The sequence below is a fragment of the Microcaecilia unicolor genome, chromosome 2 (assembly GCF_901765095.1).
Source record: "Microcaecilia unicolor chromosome 2, aMicUni1.1, whole genome shotgun sequence".
NCBI classification, from domain to species: domain Eukaryota; kingdom Metazoa; phylum Chordata; class Amphibia; order Gymnophiona; family Siphonopidae; genus Microcaecilia; species Microcaecilia unicolor.
This window is the reverse complement of record NC_044032.1, coordinates 351118260-351133814: the sequence shown is the minus strand read 5'-3', so window position 1 is coordinate 351133814 and position 15555 is coordinate 351118260. Positions and strand designations below refer to the sequence as shown.

Here is a 15555-nt window from a genome sequence, read left to right as displayed (position 1 = left end):
AGCTGTATCAGAAGGAGGCACAGGTCTGGGATTACACTCATCTGCCCTTCATTGTTCTTCTCTGTCTCCACTTCTGATGGGTGTGAGGAAAAGCTTTCAGGGAGACGTGCTGGGAGACATGGAGATGTTAGTATCGGGGAAGAAGCAAAGATATGTCTAGGGCAGGGTTGGGTGACCTGCAGCCCGCCATTGAATTTTATGTGCCCCGCAAGACCATGGGAAATATACACAGAAAATGACCCACACAAACGTCTTTAACCAGAGTTTTTGTTAGTGGAACCGTTGAAGGATGCAACAATATGACAAGACTTGTTTGACAGTGTTAGCAGCTGTTTGAAAAGACAAGTATACAGTAACAGGCTATTCTGGTTATGATTTATGTTCATTTAGTCATCACAGTCTCTATAGTGAAGCCTTGGTTACTCCAATTATATTCTGATTATCAAATAGCGTACAGTTTAAAGTACTGATTGCATTTAGAATGGTGAGAAAGGGGAGAACTTAAATACTTGGCCATGAGGTTACAGTGGTGAACTTCAGCTAGACATTAGAGATCAGATCTGGACTTTGTTACTGGTTCTGTCTTAGAAAAAAGTGAAAAGTGCCAATAACATGCATTAATTGGCAAAAATGTATTCTTGCTTAAGAATACATTTTGTACCACTGTGCACGTTAACTAATAATAAGATGCAAAGATAGAAAATGAATTGGACTGAATCAACCACCAGCGGAAAGATAGTCTGAGCTACAGCATGATCTCAATGACATCTGCCAGATTCCTTGTGGCCTGATGCCACTGAGAAGCCAGAGTCCACTGGGTATTCCTGAAATGGAGACGTGCCATGGTAATAATTTCTACTATAGAGACCATGAGGCCTAGCAGTCTCAACATCTGCCGAACTGTAACCTGCTGGCTGCTGTGATACTGGTCAGTGATTGTAATGAGAGCAGTCACCTGATCTTGGGGGAGAAAGTCTTGAGCTTCCACTGTGTCTTGCAGGGCTCCTATATACTCTAATTGTTGAGCGGGCTGGAGATGGGATTTGGGATTGTTTATAATGAATCCTAGGAACTCCAGCACCTGGATAGTTCTCTGCATTGATTCTTGATCACTCTCCTGCGATGTTATCTTGGCCAGCCAGCCATTCAGATAGGGAAACACATGCACTCCCAGTCTGCATAGCAACACTGCAACTACTGAAGACATTTTTTGTTCTTTGATTTTATAAACTTACAAATTATAATTGGAACATGTACAGAAATGGAATTACAGGAAATAATAAAAAGAAGATTACAATTTTTACATCACCAACTAGCCCACATCAAGAGATGAGTCACCAAACTTATAATACACAGTCAATCTGATGAAAACAAAGTTAGTTAAACTAACCATGCAATATTATCTACTATAATAAAACTCACCCTCAACGTTCTGAAGACAACGTTCTGAAGTCACTCAGTCACTCAGTCACTCACTGAAGGGTTCATGGATTCATGGTGGTGAAGCCACAACACTGACCATGTCTCTCTGCCCCGCCCTCGCATGACGGACCAATCAGAAAAAAACACCCTCTACATTCTGAAACATAAAGGACCATCACAACACCGTTCCCAGGCAACACTAGGCAACGTAAGACGGACCAATGAGAGGAAACTACGTGACAATAAGGGAGGAGCATTCCCCAGCAGAATGGTTCATTATCTGTGCAGCACGGAGAGCACAGAACCACCGCTGGAACGAGAGAAGAATATTCCTGCTGTGGGTATGTGCAAAAATAGACCGGGGGGGGGGGGGGGGGAGAAATTTTTAAATGCCTACTGCCAGTACTGAAGAGTGCCAGAGGGCCCATAGCAAAGACTATATTTGGGTTCGCTTGACATGGAGTCAGAGGAGCCGGAAAACAACGTGCCCGTCACCATCTGGGACGTGGGCAAACAGGACAAGCTGCGGCCCAGCTGGAAGGATTACCCGCGACCCAGCCAGCAGCAAACAGTGACCAAGGAAGGGGGAAGAGTAGGGAAACACGCGGAGCGTGTTTCCCTACTCCTTCCCTGCCTAGGAATCGCTGGAGACTGGCTGCCAAACTAACAAAACAACCGCACACCGACGCACCACCTCCATCATTCAAAAGGCATCCACTCTTTCTTCAACAGAAATGCAAACTAATAATACAAAACAAAGAATACCCATTTTCTCACGCAGCTACAGGTAACTCCCCACCCTCTTCCTCTTCCCCTTTTGCCAACGCGGCCGTGCCCAACCATCCCCAGCCTCAGGCAAGCCGTCTCCCACCTCGGGGATTCCCCGAGCACCCGGAAAAGACGGCGCATCTTCCCGCAGCGCATGTTCCAACATTCCCCTGCAGCCAGCCTGAAATGGACCAAACATACCAGATCACCACCCGATGGCCCAAGACCGTGCTCCTCTCCCTTCCGCCAACTTAAAACAACCATCCCTGTCCTCAAGCAAGCCGTCTCCCACCTCCAGGATGCCAAGAACCCCAGCCCAACGGAAAAAGATGGCACTGCTTCCCACTGCACATTTCTCTTCCAGTGTTCCCCTACAGCAGCCCTGAAACGGCCAAAAAATACCGACAGACCAAGAACGTGCTCCTCTACCTTCCGCCCATCTAAAACAACACTGCTGCCTCAGCACAACACAAAAAAAAAACCCCGGAAAAAACAATCCACCACTCAGCAAAGGCTGACCCCCTACAACCACATTTACATTTCACCAACAGACCCCCCTCCACAAACCTCCTTGACAGACAAAACCACACACACACAATACAACAGACACACACCCTCAAAGCCACAAACCAATCCATCCCACTTTGCCAGCATAGCACAGCATAACCCCCAACCCCCCAAGCCAAAAAACTAAAAAAAAGACACACATCAACAACCTGCACACACACCACACACACACACACACAATAACTCTGTGACACATACACACACAAAAAAACCCCCACATGCTAGCGCCCGTTTCATTGGTTTCGGAAACGGGCCTTTTTTACTAGTTATCTATAAGTACATATTATTTAGCTTAGGGAATCATTCTCATGACCCTTAAGAAACAGTTCCATTTGCAAAGATTCCTAAAATATATATTCTGTACCCTGAAAAGTTAGGGGACATACTGAAGACATTTTGTAAACACCCTGGGCGTGGATACAAGGCCAAATGGCAGGATGCAGTACTGGTAATGGTGCTTCCCTACTAGGAATCTGAGGTACTTCCGGTGACTGGGAGATATCTGGATATGGGTATATACATCCTTCAAAGTCCAGAAAGCATAGCCAGTCTTTTTCCTGAATCATGAGGAGGAGGGAGCCTAGGGAAACCATCCTGAACTTTTCATAGACTTGATATCTGTTCAGGCCCCTGAGGTCTAAGATGGGACAAAATCCCCCTGTCTTTCTGACCATGAGAAAATACCTGGAATAGAATTCCTGCCCTGGTGGGACGGGCTTGACCGCATGGGGCTGGAGAAGGGCATTGTTCCTCTACAAATACCTGCTCATTCTGGGTGCTGATGAATGACACATGTGGAGGACAATTTAGAGGTTTCCTTTGCCAGTGGAGAGCCTACCCCATCCATACTACTTGGAGACTCCACCAGTCTGAGGTTAAAAGGGACCATCTGTTTTGGAAAAATTCAGCCTCCCACCTAGCAGAAGGTCATTCAGAATGGACACTGCCCTCTGTTTTTGACACGGGTGCAGGCTGTGACTATGACTGTTGCTGTCATTGCTGGTGGACCCGGGGGCATTGGGGCTGGACCTGCTGCTGAAGATGGGCAGAAGTATACCTATGCCTTTGAGAGTAGTAGGAACTTCTTCAGTGGTGGAAGGTGCAGAAGGTGGTCACTGGGAGAGGGACTGGATGGTGTCCGTATGTTTCTTAATGAGGTCAGCGACCTCTTTCCCTGTCCTCTACAATGAGATATATTGGTAAATACTCTTACTGGATAGGTTAATATGTTATGCTCTGTAAATGCACCCTCTGTTGAATCACTAGGCGAACACTTAAAACATTTCAGTCTAAGATAGACTCTTTACATACTGTATTTAAAAATACTCCTTTAAGGGACCAGAAAAATTGTGACTGATTTGATTTTAAGTTCAGAGCTAGGAGCTCTGCCTAGAGCCCAATGGCAGTTTTTTCAACCCTGCTCACTAACTTCACTTTTTAAGTAGCTCTCTGATCTGAAGAGTTCCAGTGATAGGCTTTGATATACCTGCCTCTTGGATTAAAATGCCTAAACATGGTTTAATTCCATTGTTACTACAAATGATTGATTAAAGCTTATCTAAAGGAATTTATCCTAATCATTGAAAGCATTCTTTAGTCCTCCCAGTTCTTAAATCTGTCAAATCTGTTCAGAATTATAGACCTGTCTTTAATCTCTGCTTTCCAGCTAAAGTTGTAGAGCAGATTGTTCTTAAACAGCTGTTGAATTTCATGGAATCAGTGGAATCAATGGACTTATTACATCCTCATCAGTCTAGATTCAGGGCAGGACACAGTACTAAAAATATTATGACTGCTGTCTTGAATGAACTTCATGAACTGCTAAACAATGGCTATATTGCCCTTGCCATATCATTTGACCTAGCATCAGGTTTTGCTCTAGTTGATCATAACCATACTTTGTCAATGATTGAATTCTATTGGATTTACTGATATTGTGTTAGAATGGTTCACCTCATTTTTTCCCAAAAGATCTTTAACAGTATCTTCTAATTCAAGCATCTCGAGGACCTTCCAGATGAGGTATGGAGTTTCACAGTGCTCTATTCTATTTTAATCAATATTTTTCTGAGCCCTCTATTTGCCATCATATAAGGTTACGGACAAATTGTCTATTGTTGTTATGATGATATTCTCTTACTATCTAAGGTGTCCTTCTACCTTGGATTTAGCAGATCCTCAAAACTGTTCAGGTGCAGTGTCTTAGTTGGCTGGTAGTACACCACTGTTTGCTGGATTACTGGCCATTCAGATCGACCTACATTAGCTCCTGTTCTATTTGGCATGCCTATCAAAGTGGTTGATAGCTTCAGATACCTGGGAGTCACAACTGACTAAAAAATACAAATTGTCCGTTAATGAACAAGTGTCTGTAATTATAAATGGAGGGTCTTATTTGAAATTATGACCATGTTACTCCCCTTTTTAAGTATTATCACTGGCTCATTTGGAGTACTGTGTGCAGTTCTGGAGACCGCACCTACGGAAAGATATAAACAGGATGGAGTCGGTCCAGAGGGTGGCTACGAAATTAGTAAGCGGTCTTGAATGCTAAAATTATAGGGGACAGGCTTATGAACCTCAACATGTATACGCTGGGAGAGAGGAGACATGATAGAGACATTTAAATATCTCAAGGGCATTTATGTACAGGAAGAGAGCCTTTTTCAAATGAGGGAATGCTCTGGAATGAGGGGGCATATGATGAAGTTAAGAGGGAATAGGCTTAGAAATAATCTAAGGAAGTACTGTTTCACAGAAAGGGTGGTGGAGATGTGGAGTCGAGGACTGTTCCAGAATTTAAAAAGTAATGGGATAAGCATGTGGGATCGCTTAGGAACAGGAAGAATTAGGGATTACAGAGGATGAGCAGACTGGATGGGTCATATGGCCTTTATCTGCCGTCATGTTTCTATGTTTCTATGTGTTGTGACTTTTTATGGAATTTCTTTTCTTTACACCTTTTTTTAAAAATTATTTTCTATCGCCTTGAACCAAAAAGGCCAGGCAGTATATCAAAATTTAATAAACATGGACTTAGGAAGATGTGGCCTCTCTGAAGCTGAGTCAAAGTGTTTCTGGGAGTCTGAAGAGGAGCCAGGGAGCTTCTTGTAGGGTCTCCCATCAGACCCCTCCCCTCCACATAAGAACTGCAGATACCCCACCATAGGAGCTCTCTTTCACTGATTTTATATAGGAAATGGTGTAGGCTATCCCATTTCAGTTAGAGATGGAGGAGCAGCCCAGGGCAGAAATACTGGATATCCTCTAGTCCCTCCCCCCCCCTCCCCCAAAGGCGCTGACAGTACCCCATTTACTGAAGGGCATGCAGATGAGAATGTTGGCTCTGTGTTGAATCCAGAATGCTCCAGGATTTGAGAAGCAACAGCTTTCTCATCATTCTGTGGTGGTCTAATCTGCTCTCAAAAAAAGCCAAGAGTCCCAAGACTCACTCTTTGGTGACCCCTGGGAGAGAGGCTCAGGTATTGAAGTCTTTTGGGAAGAGGTTCTTTCAGAATTGTCCTGCATAAAATTATACCAGCTGTTCAAGGGCATGTACTTGGTGGAACACTGTGCATAGTGTGTGGTGGAGTTCGCAGATTCTGTTCCTAATGATGTCTGAGGAATTTCACAGCCATACAGATGATGATAGTCCATGTTGCCAAACTCTGAGAGGTCTCTAGAAGCCCTCATGAAAAGTTTTAAAGAATTTGGAGACTTCTTGTTTTTTAAACCAAACTTTTCTAAATCTGGATGCTCGCTATAGAGGATACTCTCAGATGGATTTAGAGACAGTTTCCTCTGCAGTGGACTGAGGAATTTTATTTTTTTGTGTTTGTTTTTTTGTATTGGGGAGTTCTCTTGACAGCTAATCCTAAGCAGCTTTGATGTGTTTTGAACACAGTTTATAGAAATATTTTGTTCCACATGTGAAGGCTAGCTTAATAACAGGTCACCATGGTTGAAAAGGACATGTAAGTGCCTATTTAGGTATTATTTTATTAGGGCATATTGGTATCTGTGGCCCTTATTTTAAAAGCTTGATTCATGCTTTGGACATCTTAAAACTTGCATTTAGGCATACAGACATCTGAAAATGCAGTACATCCTTATTTTGAGGAGGTGTATTTTGGGTGGATCTAGGAAGAGGCCAAAATATGAACCTCCAACTCAGATTTCTGAATGGAAAGGGATGTTTCTATTTAAAGTGATGATTGTTGGTATTTTAGGTCTGGTACCCAGCATGTCCAGCTTATAGAAACATGCTGTGATTGAGCAGCTCTCCAGTGGAGGGATTATGGGAATTCACTTCCTTAATCCCCCAGTAGTTGCGGTTCTTTCTCCCCTCCCCCCTCCCTCAAATATAAAGCTTGCAAGAGATTCTGGGCTCTTGTGATGGCTTCAGGAGCTATGGATGCTCATGGTATAATTATTTTTTTTTAATTAATTTCTTATATACCACCTGCAAGTCTGTAGGCTACTGAAGCGGTGTACATTCAGGTAAAGTTGGCAAGTAGGCATTTTTCTGCCCATGAAGGGCTCACAATTTTTTAAAAAATCCAGAAAGGGCTGCAGTATGATTTGAACCAGGATCTCCAGGTTCTCAGCTCTCTGCTCCTAACCATTAGGCTACTTATCCACTCCACATGGAATCTGTGTGGCCGTTTTATAACATAGATATTCCTACGTTCCACAGTTAACGTTTGTGTGCCTTGTTGCCCAGTTCATAGTCTGAACATTTGTAACATGGATGTTCATACTGGATGTAGCCAACACATGGATGGTTATTTATCATGTATTTTAGAACAGGTTGTACGTTGACAGATCCTGTTCTAAAATAGTAACACCACCAGTGACACATTTCCATTTTCCTCACACCTTTTTCAGTAGTAGCTCAAGGTGAGTTACATTCAGGTACACTGGATATTTCTCTGTCCCAGGAGGGCTCACCTGAGGCAATGGAGGGTTAAGTGACTTGCCCAGGATCATAAGGAGCAGCAAAGGGATTTGAACCGGCCACCTCTGGATTGCAAGACCGGTGCTCAAACCACTAGGCCACATTGACCTGGGAATCTATTTTCTGAGTTGAATGTCTTTTCTAAAATGCTGTTGTGTGTCTTTCTAAAATACTAGTGAAAGTGGCAGAAATCATGCCTACCTTTCAGATGCCATATAGTGACACCTGCTCTTGAGCAATTACAGTATAAATGTGTACATTAGTGTATTAGCACCTACTTGCAAACCCTGTATATGCCTCTCAGCAAAGTATGCACCATCATGTCACGGCATGTATTTTAACACAGGTTGGTATGTTATAAGAAGCTATTTACTCATGTAAAAATGTACAAAAATAACTACAAAATTTACTTCCTTAACCCCCTGTTTACTAAGTCGATCTAGCAGCTGCCATGCGCTAATGCCATCACTGCCCATTCACTTTGAATGGGCTGTGTCAGCATTGCTACATAGTTTAGCAAACAGGGGGTAAATGTTTTAGAACATAGAAATACTTTGGATATATTTCTTTAAATTTAAGAATTCTGCCATTTACAAAGATCAGAAATAGGCCAAAGTTCTGTCCTGATATTTTGAATGTACTTCTTTAGGGTCCATGCTGAAGGTCAACCCAGTGGAAAGGCTGTCTATAATGGAGCTTGTTAATCAGCTACAGGATATTGCAGCGGCCAGGAATGTGAATCCAAAGTCACCTATTACAGAGGTAAGAGATAAGTTTTACAGAGTGCATATATATTTTTGTCAATCTGCTTCTTATTGAATAGTAATTTTTATGCATTTAGGGCGCCTGAACATTCTGCACAGAAAAAAAATACACCTATGTGTATTCTGTAAAGTACACCTAAATTTTATAGAATGTGCTTAATAAAGAAGTTCTTTTAACCACATGTCACTACAGCACTAGGGTGACGGCCCGGCAACAACCGCAAGAGATTTCACGTTGGTAGTCACTGACTGCTTAAAGATAAGTGTCTTATATTGCATTTAAGCATAACTCCATTCAGATTGCTTATATTATTGTGGAGGTAGGCAGGATCAGTGCTATGATGGCGGATTGCTGTGGGCCGACTCCATTTTTTATGGTGTAAAGGCACTTGAAGCAAATTTCTGAGCACTGCATTATAAAAAACAAAAAAAATATTTAAATCATAATACATTAAACAACACTGGTGGAATAGTTATCATTGATTACCCACACTAGTTTGAATTATATTGAACCCAAAGTTTAACACAGTTAAAATTTAATGCCAAGAAGTGTAGAGTGATGCACTTAGGGTGTAGAAACCCAAAAGAAAATAACGGATAGGAGGGGAGAGATTAGTAAGCTCGACTCAGGAGAGAGACCTTGGGGTGTTGGTGTCTGAGGATCTAAAGGTGAAGAAACAATGCGACAAGGCGACGGCCGTGGCCAGAAGGATGCTAGGCTGCGTTGAGAGGGGCATAACCAGCAGAAGGAGGTGTTGATGCCCCTCTACAAGTCGTTGTCTGAGCAAGGCACTTTGACAGGCATCCACAATCTCCCTACTTCTTTTCGATTCCGCAGATGGGACGTTCCATTCCATGTCAGACAAATTGAAATCTCCCAACAGTAGCACCTCCCCTTTCATACCAATCTTTTGAATATCTTCTATCAGATCTTTGTCTAACATCTCCGTTTGTGCAGGAGGTCTGTAGATGACCCCCGTGTGGATACATGTTCCGTCTTCTCTTTCCAGGACGATCTGTAAAGCTTCTTCCTTTCCCCAGGTTCCCCACATTTCAGCCGCTCTGATATTGTCCCTTAGATACAGAGCCACTCCTCCACCTCTTCGGCCCTCTCTGGCCGAGTGTCGTACTCACTCGCAAATGCGCAGTAGAGACCCTCTCTGCCCCGCCCCCGCGTCAATACGTGATGACGGGGGCGGAACAGAGAGGGTCTGTACTGCGCATTTGCGAGGGATGACATCGCCGTCGCTAACGCTCCCTCCACCCGCAGTCGCCGCTGCCACCCACCCTCCACCCGGCCGGGCCCTCGCTCTACTATTGAAACAGCAAGGGAACGCAGCACACAGCTCTGCTGAGCTGCTGTCCTTCCTTCTTCTTCTCTGCCTGTGTCCCGCCCTTGACGACGTTACATCACACGAGGGCGGGACACAGGCAGAGAAGAAGAAGGAAGGCCGACGGCAGCTCAGCAGAGCAGAGCTGTGTGCTGCATTCCCTCGCTGTTTCAATAGCGGAGCGAGGGCCCGGAGGGGTGGTGGCGACTTGGTGGGGGGGAGCTCGGCGGCGGGGGGCCTTGCAGCGGTGACGGGAAGGGGCTTTCAACCCCCCCCTTTCCTATACTAGCCTGTTTTTACGGGCTCAACGGCTAGTAAGGTTATAACCCGGTACGGTCACATCCCATTCATGGGAATCATTGAACCACGTCTCCGTAATAGCAACAGTATCCAAGTTTTCTTCAAACATCAGGGCTTGCAAGTCTCGAACCTTTTTACTTAGACTATGAGCATTTCTGCACATAGCTTTCCATGCGCTTAGTGAGTTTGGGTGGTTTACGGATTTAGAAAAGGTTCAAAGAAGAGCAACCAAAATGATAAAGGGGATGGACCTCCTCTTGTATGAGGAAAGACTAAAGAGGTTAGGGCTCTTCAGCTTGGAAAAGAGACGGATGAGGGGAGATATGATTGAGGTCTACAAAATCCTGAGTGGTGTGGAATGAGTAGAAGTAAATCAATTTTTTACTCGTTCCAAAAGTACAAAGACTAGGAGACACTCGAGGAAGTTACATGGAAATACTTTTAAAACAAATAGGAGGAAATATTTTTTCACTCAGCGAATAGTTAAGCTCTGGAACTCTTTGCTGGAGGATGTTTAAAAAAGGTTTGGACAAATTCCTGTAGGAAAAGTCCATAGTTTGCTATTGAGTCAGACATGGGAAGCAACTACTTGCCCTGGTATTTGTAGTATGGAGTGTTGCCACGATTCGGTTTTCTGCAAGGTACTTGTGACCTGGCTTGGCCACTGTTTGGAAAACAGGATACTGGACTAGATGGACCATTGGTCTGACCCAGTATGGGTACTCTTACATAGTAACATAGTAGATGACGGCAGAGAAAGACCTGTACGGTCCATCCAGTCTGCCCAACAAGATAAACTCATATGTGCTACTTTATGTGTATACCTGGCCTTGATTTGTATCTGCCATTTTCAGGGCACAGACCATAGAAGTCTCTCCAGCACTAGCCCCACCTCCCACCACCGGTGCTGCCACCCAATCTCCGCTGAGCTTCTGAGGATTCATTCCTTCTGAACAGGATTCCTTTATGTTTATCCCACGCATTTTTGAATTCTATTACTGTTTTCATTTCCACCACCTCCCATGGGAGGGCATTCCAAGTATCCACCACTCTCTCCGTGAAAAAATACTTCCTGACATTTTTCTTGAGTCTGCCCCCTTCAATCTTATTTCATGTCCTCTAGTTCTACCGCCTTCCCATCTCCGGAAAAGGTTCGTTTGCGGGTTAATACCTTTTAAATATTTGAACGTCTGTATCATATCACCCCTGTTTCTCCTTTTCTCCAGGGTATACATGTTCAGGTCAGCAAGTCTCTCCTCATACCTCTTGTAACGCAAATCCCATACCATTTTTGTAGCTTTTCTTTGCACCGCTTCAATTCTTTTTACATCCTTAGCAAGATACGGCCTCCAAAACTGAACACAATACTCCAGGTGGGGCCTCACCAATGACTTGTACAGGGGCATCAACACCTCCTTTCTTCTGCAGGTCACACCTCTCTATACAGCCTAGCAATCTTCTGGCTATGGCCACCGCCTTGTCACACTGTTTCGTCGCCTTCAGATCCTCAGATACTATCACCCCAAGATCCCTCTCCCTGTCTGTACATATCAGACTCTCACCGCCTAACACATACGTCTCCCATGGATTTCAACTCCCTAAGTTCATTACTTTGCATTTCTTCGCATTGAATTTTAATTGCCAAACCTTAGACCATTCTTCTAGCTTCTGCATATCCTTTGTCATGTTTTCCACTCCCTCCAGGGTGTCCACTCTGTTACAAATCTTGGTATCATCCGCAAATAGGCAAACTTTACCTTCTAATCCTTCGGCAATGTCACTCACAAAGATATTGAACAGAATCGGCCCAAGCACCGATCCCTGAGGCACTCCACTACTCACCTTTCCCTCATCCGAGCGAATTCCATTTACCACCACCCTCTGGCATCTGTCCGTCAACCGGTTCCATTTAAATATGCTTTCAGTGGAGTAGTCGTCTAGTGGTTAGTGCAGTGGACTATGATCCTGGGGGGGGGGGGGGGGGGGGGGGGGGGGGGGCTGGGATCGATTCCCACTGCAGCTTTGTGACCCTGGGCAAGTCACTTAACCCTCCATTTCCCTAGGTGCAAATAAGTACCTTTATATACTACATAAACAGCTTTGAATGTAGTTGCAAAAATCACAGAAAAGTGGTATATCAAGTCCCAATTCCCATCTCTTCCCCCCTTAGTTTCAAACTGCTGTCAAACTAACTGTTAGTAACATTAGATCTACTACCAACATGACCAGGATTTGTTTCCTTCATCAGGGTAGCAGTCCAAAATTCATCATTGCTCTTCTCTTGTTAGCATCCAATATTTAAGGCAGGCAGCTGAATACTTTGGCGTAACTTTAAAGGTTTTTCCACATGTAAATACATTTTTACAGATGGAGAAGTCCTTATAGGAAATATTCCCCATGGTATATGCACATAGATGTTTGCACTTCAGCAGGATGGCACATATACTTCTATGCATGCCATATGTAGGCGTTCTGGATGAAGAATTATAATGTACCTGCATATTTTATAAAAATATATAAGCACAGAATACATGTATAGTGGAATTGTTTCCCGTTACATATCTGTATATATATATATTTTGTGTATATACATGTCTGTCATACATGTGCATGCATCTGTGTTTGTGTATGTGTATCTGTGTGTGTGTGTGTGTTGGCTGTGTCTGTGACCAGGAGAGTAGAGAAGAAGGGAGTTAGAAAGGAACATTCCTTAGCTGCTGTGTTTCCATGCTATAGAAGTTGAATCTATTGCTCTACTTTTTGTGGGGGGGGGGACCCCTGCTATAATCTGGCCCATTTTTAAAGTTGATGTCTCTTCACCAGTTCTTCCCCCACACCATTTTTGTCCTGTTCCATTAAATTCATGAAAAGTTATTCTGGTCCCAGACAGACATGTAGTTTCTTTCCAACATCCTTTGGGCAGAAAGGATAAAAAGGCCTAAGGGAGGAAGTCACTCAGGTGACATCTGCTAACTTTACCAACGTTACAAACATACCAGGTTCTGGAGCGAGATTGTAGTTTCCCTCTCTGAGGACTGACTAGAATGGCTGGGCTAAAATGAAAAGGAGCATAAGTTTAACACTGAGGAGGAAGAGCAGTTGTACAATAAAGTTTGAGTTCTTTGCCTTAAAAACCTAAAAGAGCAGAAGGTAACAGTTTGAGGATATTTTTTTAAATTGTTTGACCAACAACTCACATGAATCCTTTTCCCTTTTTTCCTTAAGGAATAAAAAAGATGAGGAAGTTTTGCTAAAAACAGAACCGTACATGGAAGGAAAAGGGATTGCATTATGAGGGAGTTGAATACTTAGAGGTCAGCCCTAGATTAACGCAAATCTAAGTGTCATATATAGAATGCAGGGGAGGGTAGTTTACAACAAAACATACAGGTCCAAATTAACAAGCAAAACAAACATAATCAAGAGTTACCCCCCCCCCCCCCCCTGATATTCAGCTGGCAGCGGTGAGCGTTTTGCTGCCCGCCACAAGCAATTATCCCCATGAAGCAAAATAAAACACGTGCTTAGTGCATCAAGGGACGGGGGCACCACAGAGTTTTTCCCCTAGCTATTGTGCCTTTTACGTTTTCACTTCTATCTGCCACACCCATTATCCAACATAGATGTCAGTGTTTTTCTAATTATAAAAATATATGATAATTTGTTTCATACAATATTTCTCTGCACTTATTGAGTCTTAGGACCCTGTTTACTAAGTCGCTCTAGAGGCGTATTCCCATTCTAAGCATTAGCTCACGCTAACTGTGTAGATGCCCATAATATTCTTATGAGCATCTACACGGTTAGCATGCGCTAAAAATGCTGGCACACCTTAGTAACCGGGGTCCTTTATGTCTTGTCAGTTAAGCAGTGGAAGGGCCGAGGGGCACCATTGTTTGGCTGTGCTTAGAGCATTATTTGGACGTAATCTTGCCTTGTTAGATGTCAGTATTCAAAAGTACTTACGTGGACTTCAGTAGCATCAGCTGCTTAAGTGTTGTATATGTTATTTTTTATAGAAAATTGTTGGGGGCTAAATAGATAATTTTGAAACTGTATAGTTAAAGTTAATTATCCAAAAAGTGGAATGGGCTTTTGGACTTTTTGTGACACCTAGACATATATTTCAAACATCTAATTAGCAATATTCAGCTGTTAGAGTGTGAATTAAATGTCTAGGCACAACACACAAATATGAGGTACAATATGAAATGTGTAGTTTGAATATATGTGTAAGTTGAAATGTCTGTTAGATGGTTTCTAATCATATGTTTTCCGTTCAGCTGAATATTGATCTCTAGATATGTGTTTCCTGTTTTTTTTTTAATGTGTGCTTGTATATTTGAATTATAGTGCATTAGCTTTTATTCAAGAAAATTGCAAGCTAATACTTTTAGATTGGTTTCATGGCTAGCATTTGTTCTACATTAGTATACATGACTAGCTGAAACTACAGCTGCTGAGCACAGTCTTGGGCTTAAAGCTAGGTAAGCAGTGTATGAAAATGTTTTTTAATTGAATTAAATTTTAAGATTGATTGACCTCTCTAATAGAAGTGCCATGAATTAATAAAGTATTACGTTGATGATTCTTTATGGATATGTATTTTTACAGCTGTTAGAAGAAAATGGTGGCTATGGAAACAATGCTCAACCAAGAATGCCTGTAAGTGCCACGCCACAGGGGTCCAAACCTGCAGGGCAGTTGAACAATATGTACAATGCAGGTATGTATACATTTTATTACAGACAACACAGGCATTCAGAACTATGTTCAAACTTGCTGAAAAATACAAACATTTGTGGACAACTAAGGCAATATATGTTTTTTCTAATTTGCTAAGGACAAAGTCAGTACAACAGTTGGGATACCGTCATTAATGCTGCTGAGGATTGGATAGAGTTCTAGCTTTTGCAAGATTGTAGGCTTTTCTGAGCATATGCAGGGGAATGTGCAAGGCTCCCATTGGTCTTATTTTCCTCCATGAAATAAGTTGGGTGGGTACTGCAATACTCCATGTTCATAAAGTTTTCCTTCAAAAGTTTATTTTCTAGTAGATAGTATAGGTTCTCTGTTAATGGGCAACAGACGAGTTTTTTGTTTTCAAAATTTCATTTTTAATTCAGCAGACACCATCTTTCTCACTGTAGCTGAGGAGAGGGGGAAAAAACTAACCCCCTTGTTTATTAAGCTGTGCTAGCGACTGCCATGTGCTAATGCCTAACAAAAAGCAAAAAACCCAAGGGAGAGATAAAAATATACGAAATCACAAGAAAGAATCAATTCCACCACAAAAAATATAGATGTTATAAAGTTCTAAGGGACCTGCACTAAAAATTCAATAAACTTTTTATCTAAATAAATTTTTAAGGAGGGTAAAGGAGAATTCAGTTTAGGCTGTAATCCACAGCCAAGCTTAATCTTAGTGAGTAAAGCTAAAATTTTT

At 42.7% G+C, this 15555-nt stretch overlaps 1 protein-coding gene across 1 annotated transcript in view; it reads left to right on the top strand.

The window, feature by feature from the left end:
* The window catches only part of GAK (cyclin G associated kinase), a 398389-nt gene that overhangs the window by 166698 nt on the left and 216136 nt on the right, over nucleotides 1–15555 (top strand). Inside the window, exons 9-10 of the mRNA XM_030194468.1 lie at nucleotides 8364–8476; nucleotides 14724–14835. Coding sequence (XP_030050328.1) covers nucleotides 8364–8476; nucleotides 14724–14835 — 225 coding nt within the window. The remainder of the gene's footprint in view (nucleotides 1–8363; nucleotides 8477–14723; nucleotides 14836–15555) is intronic.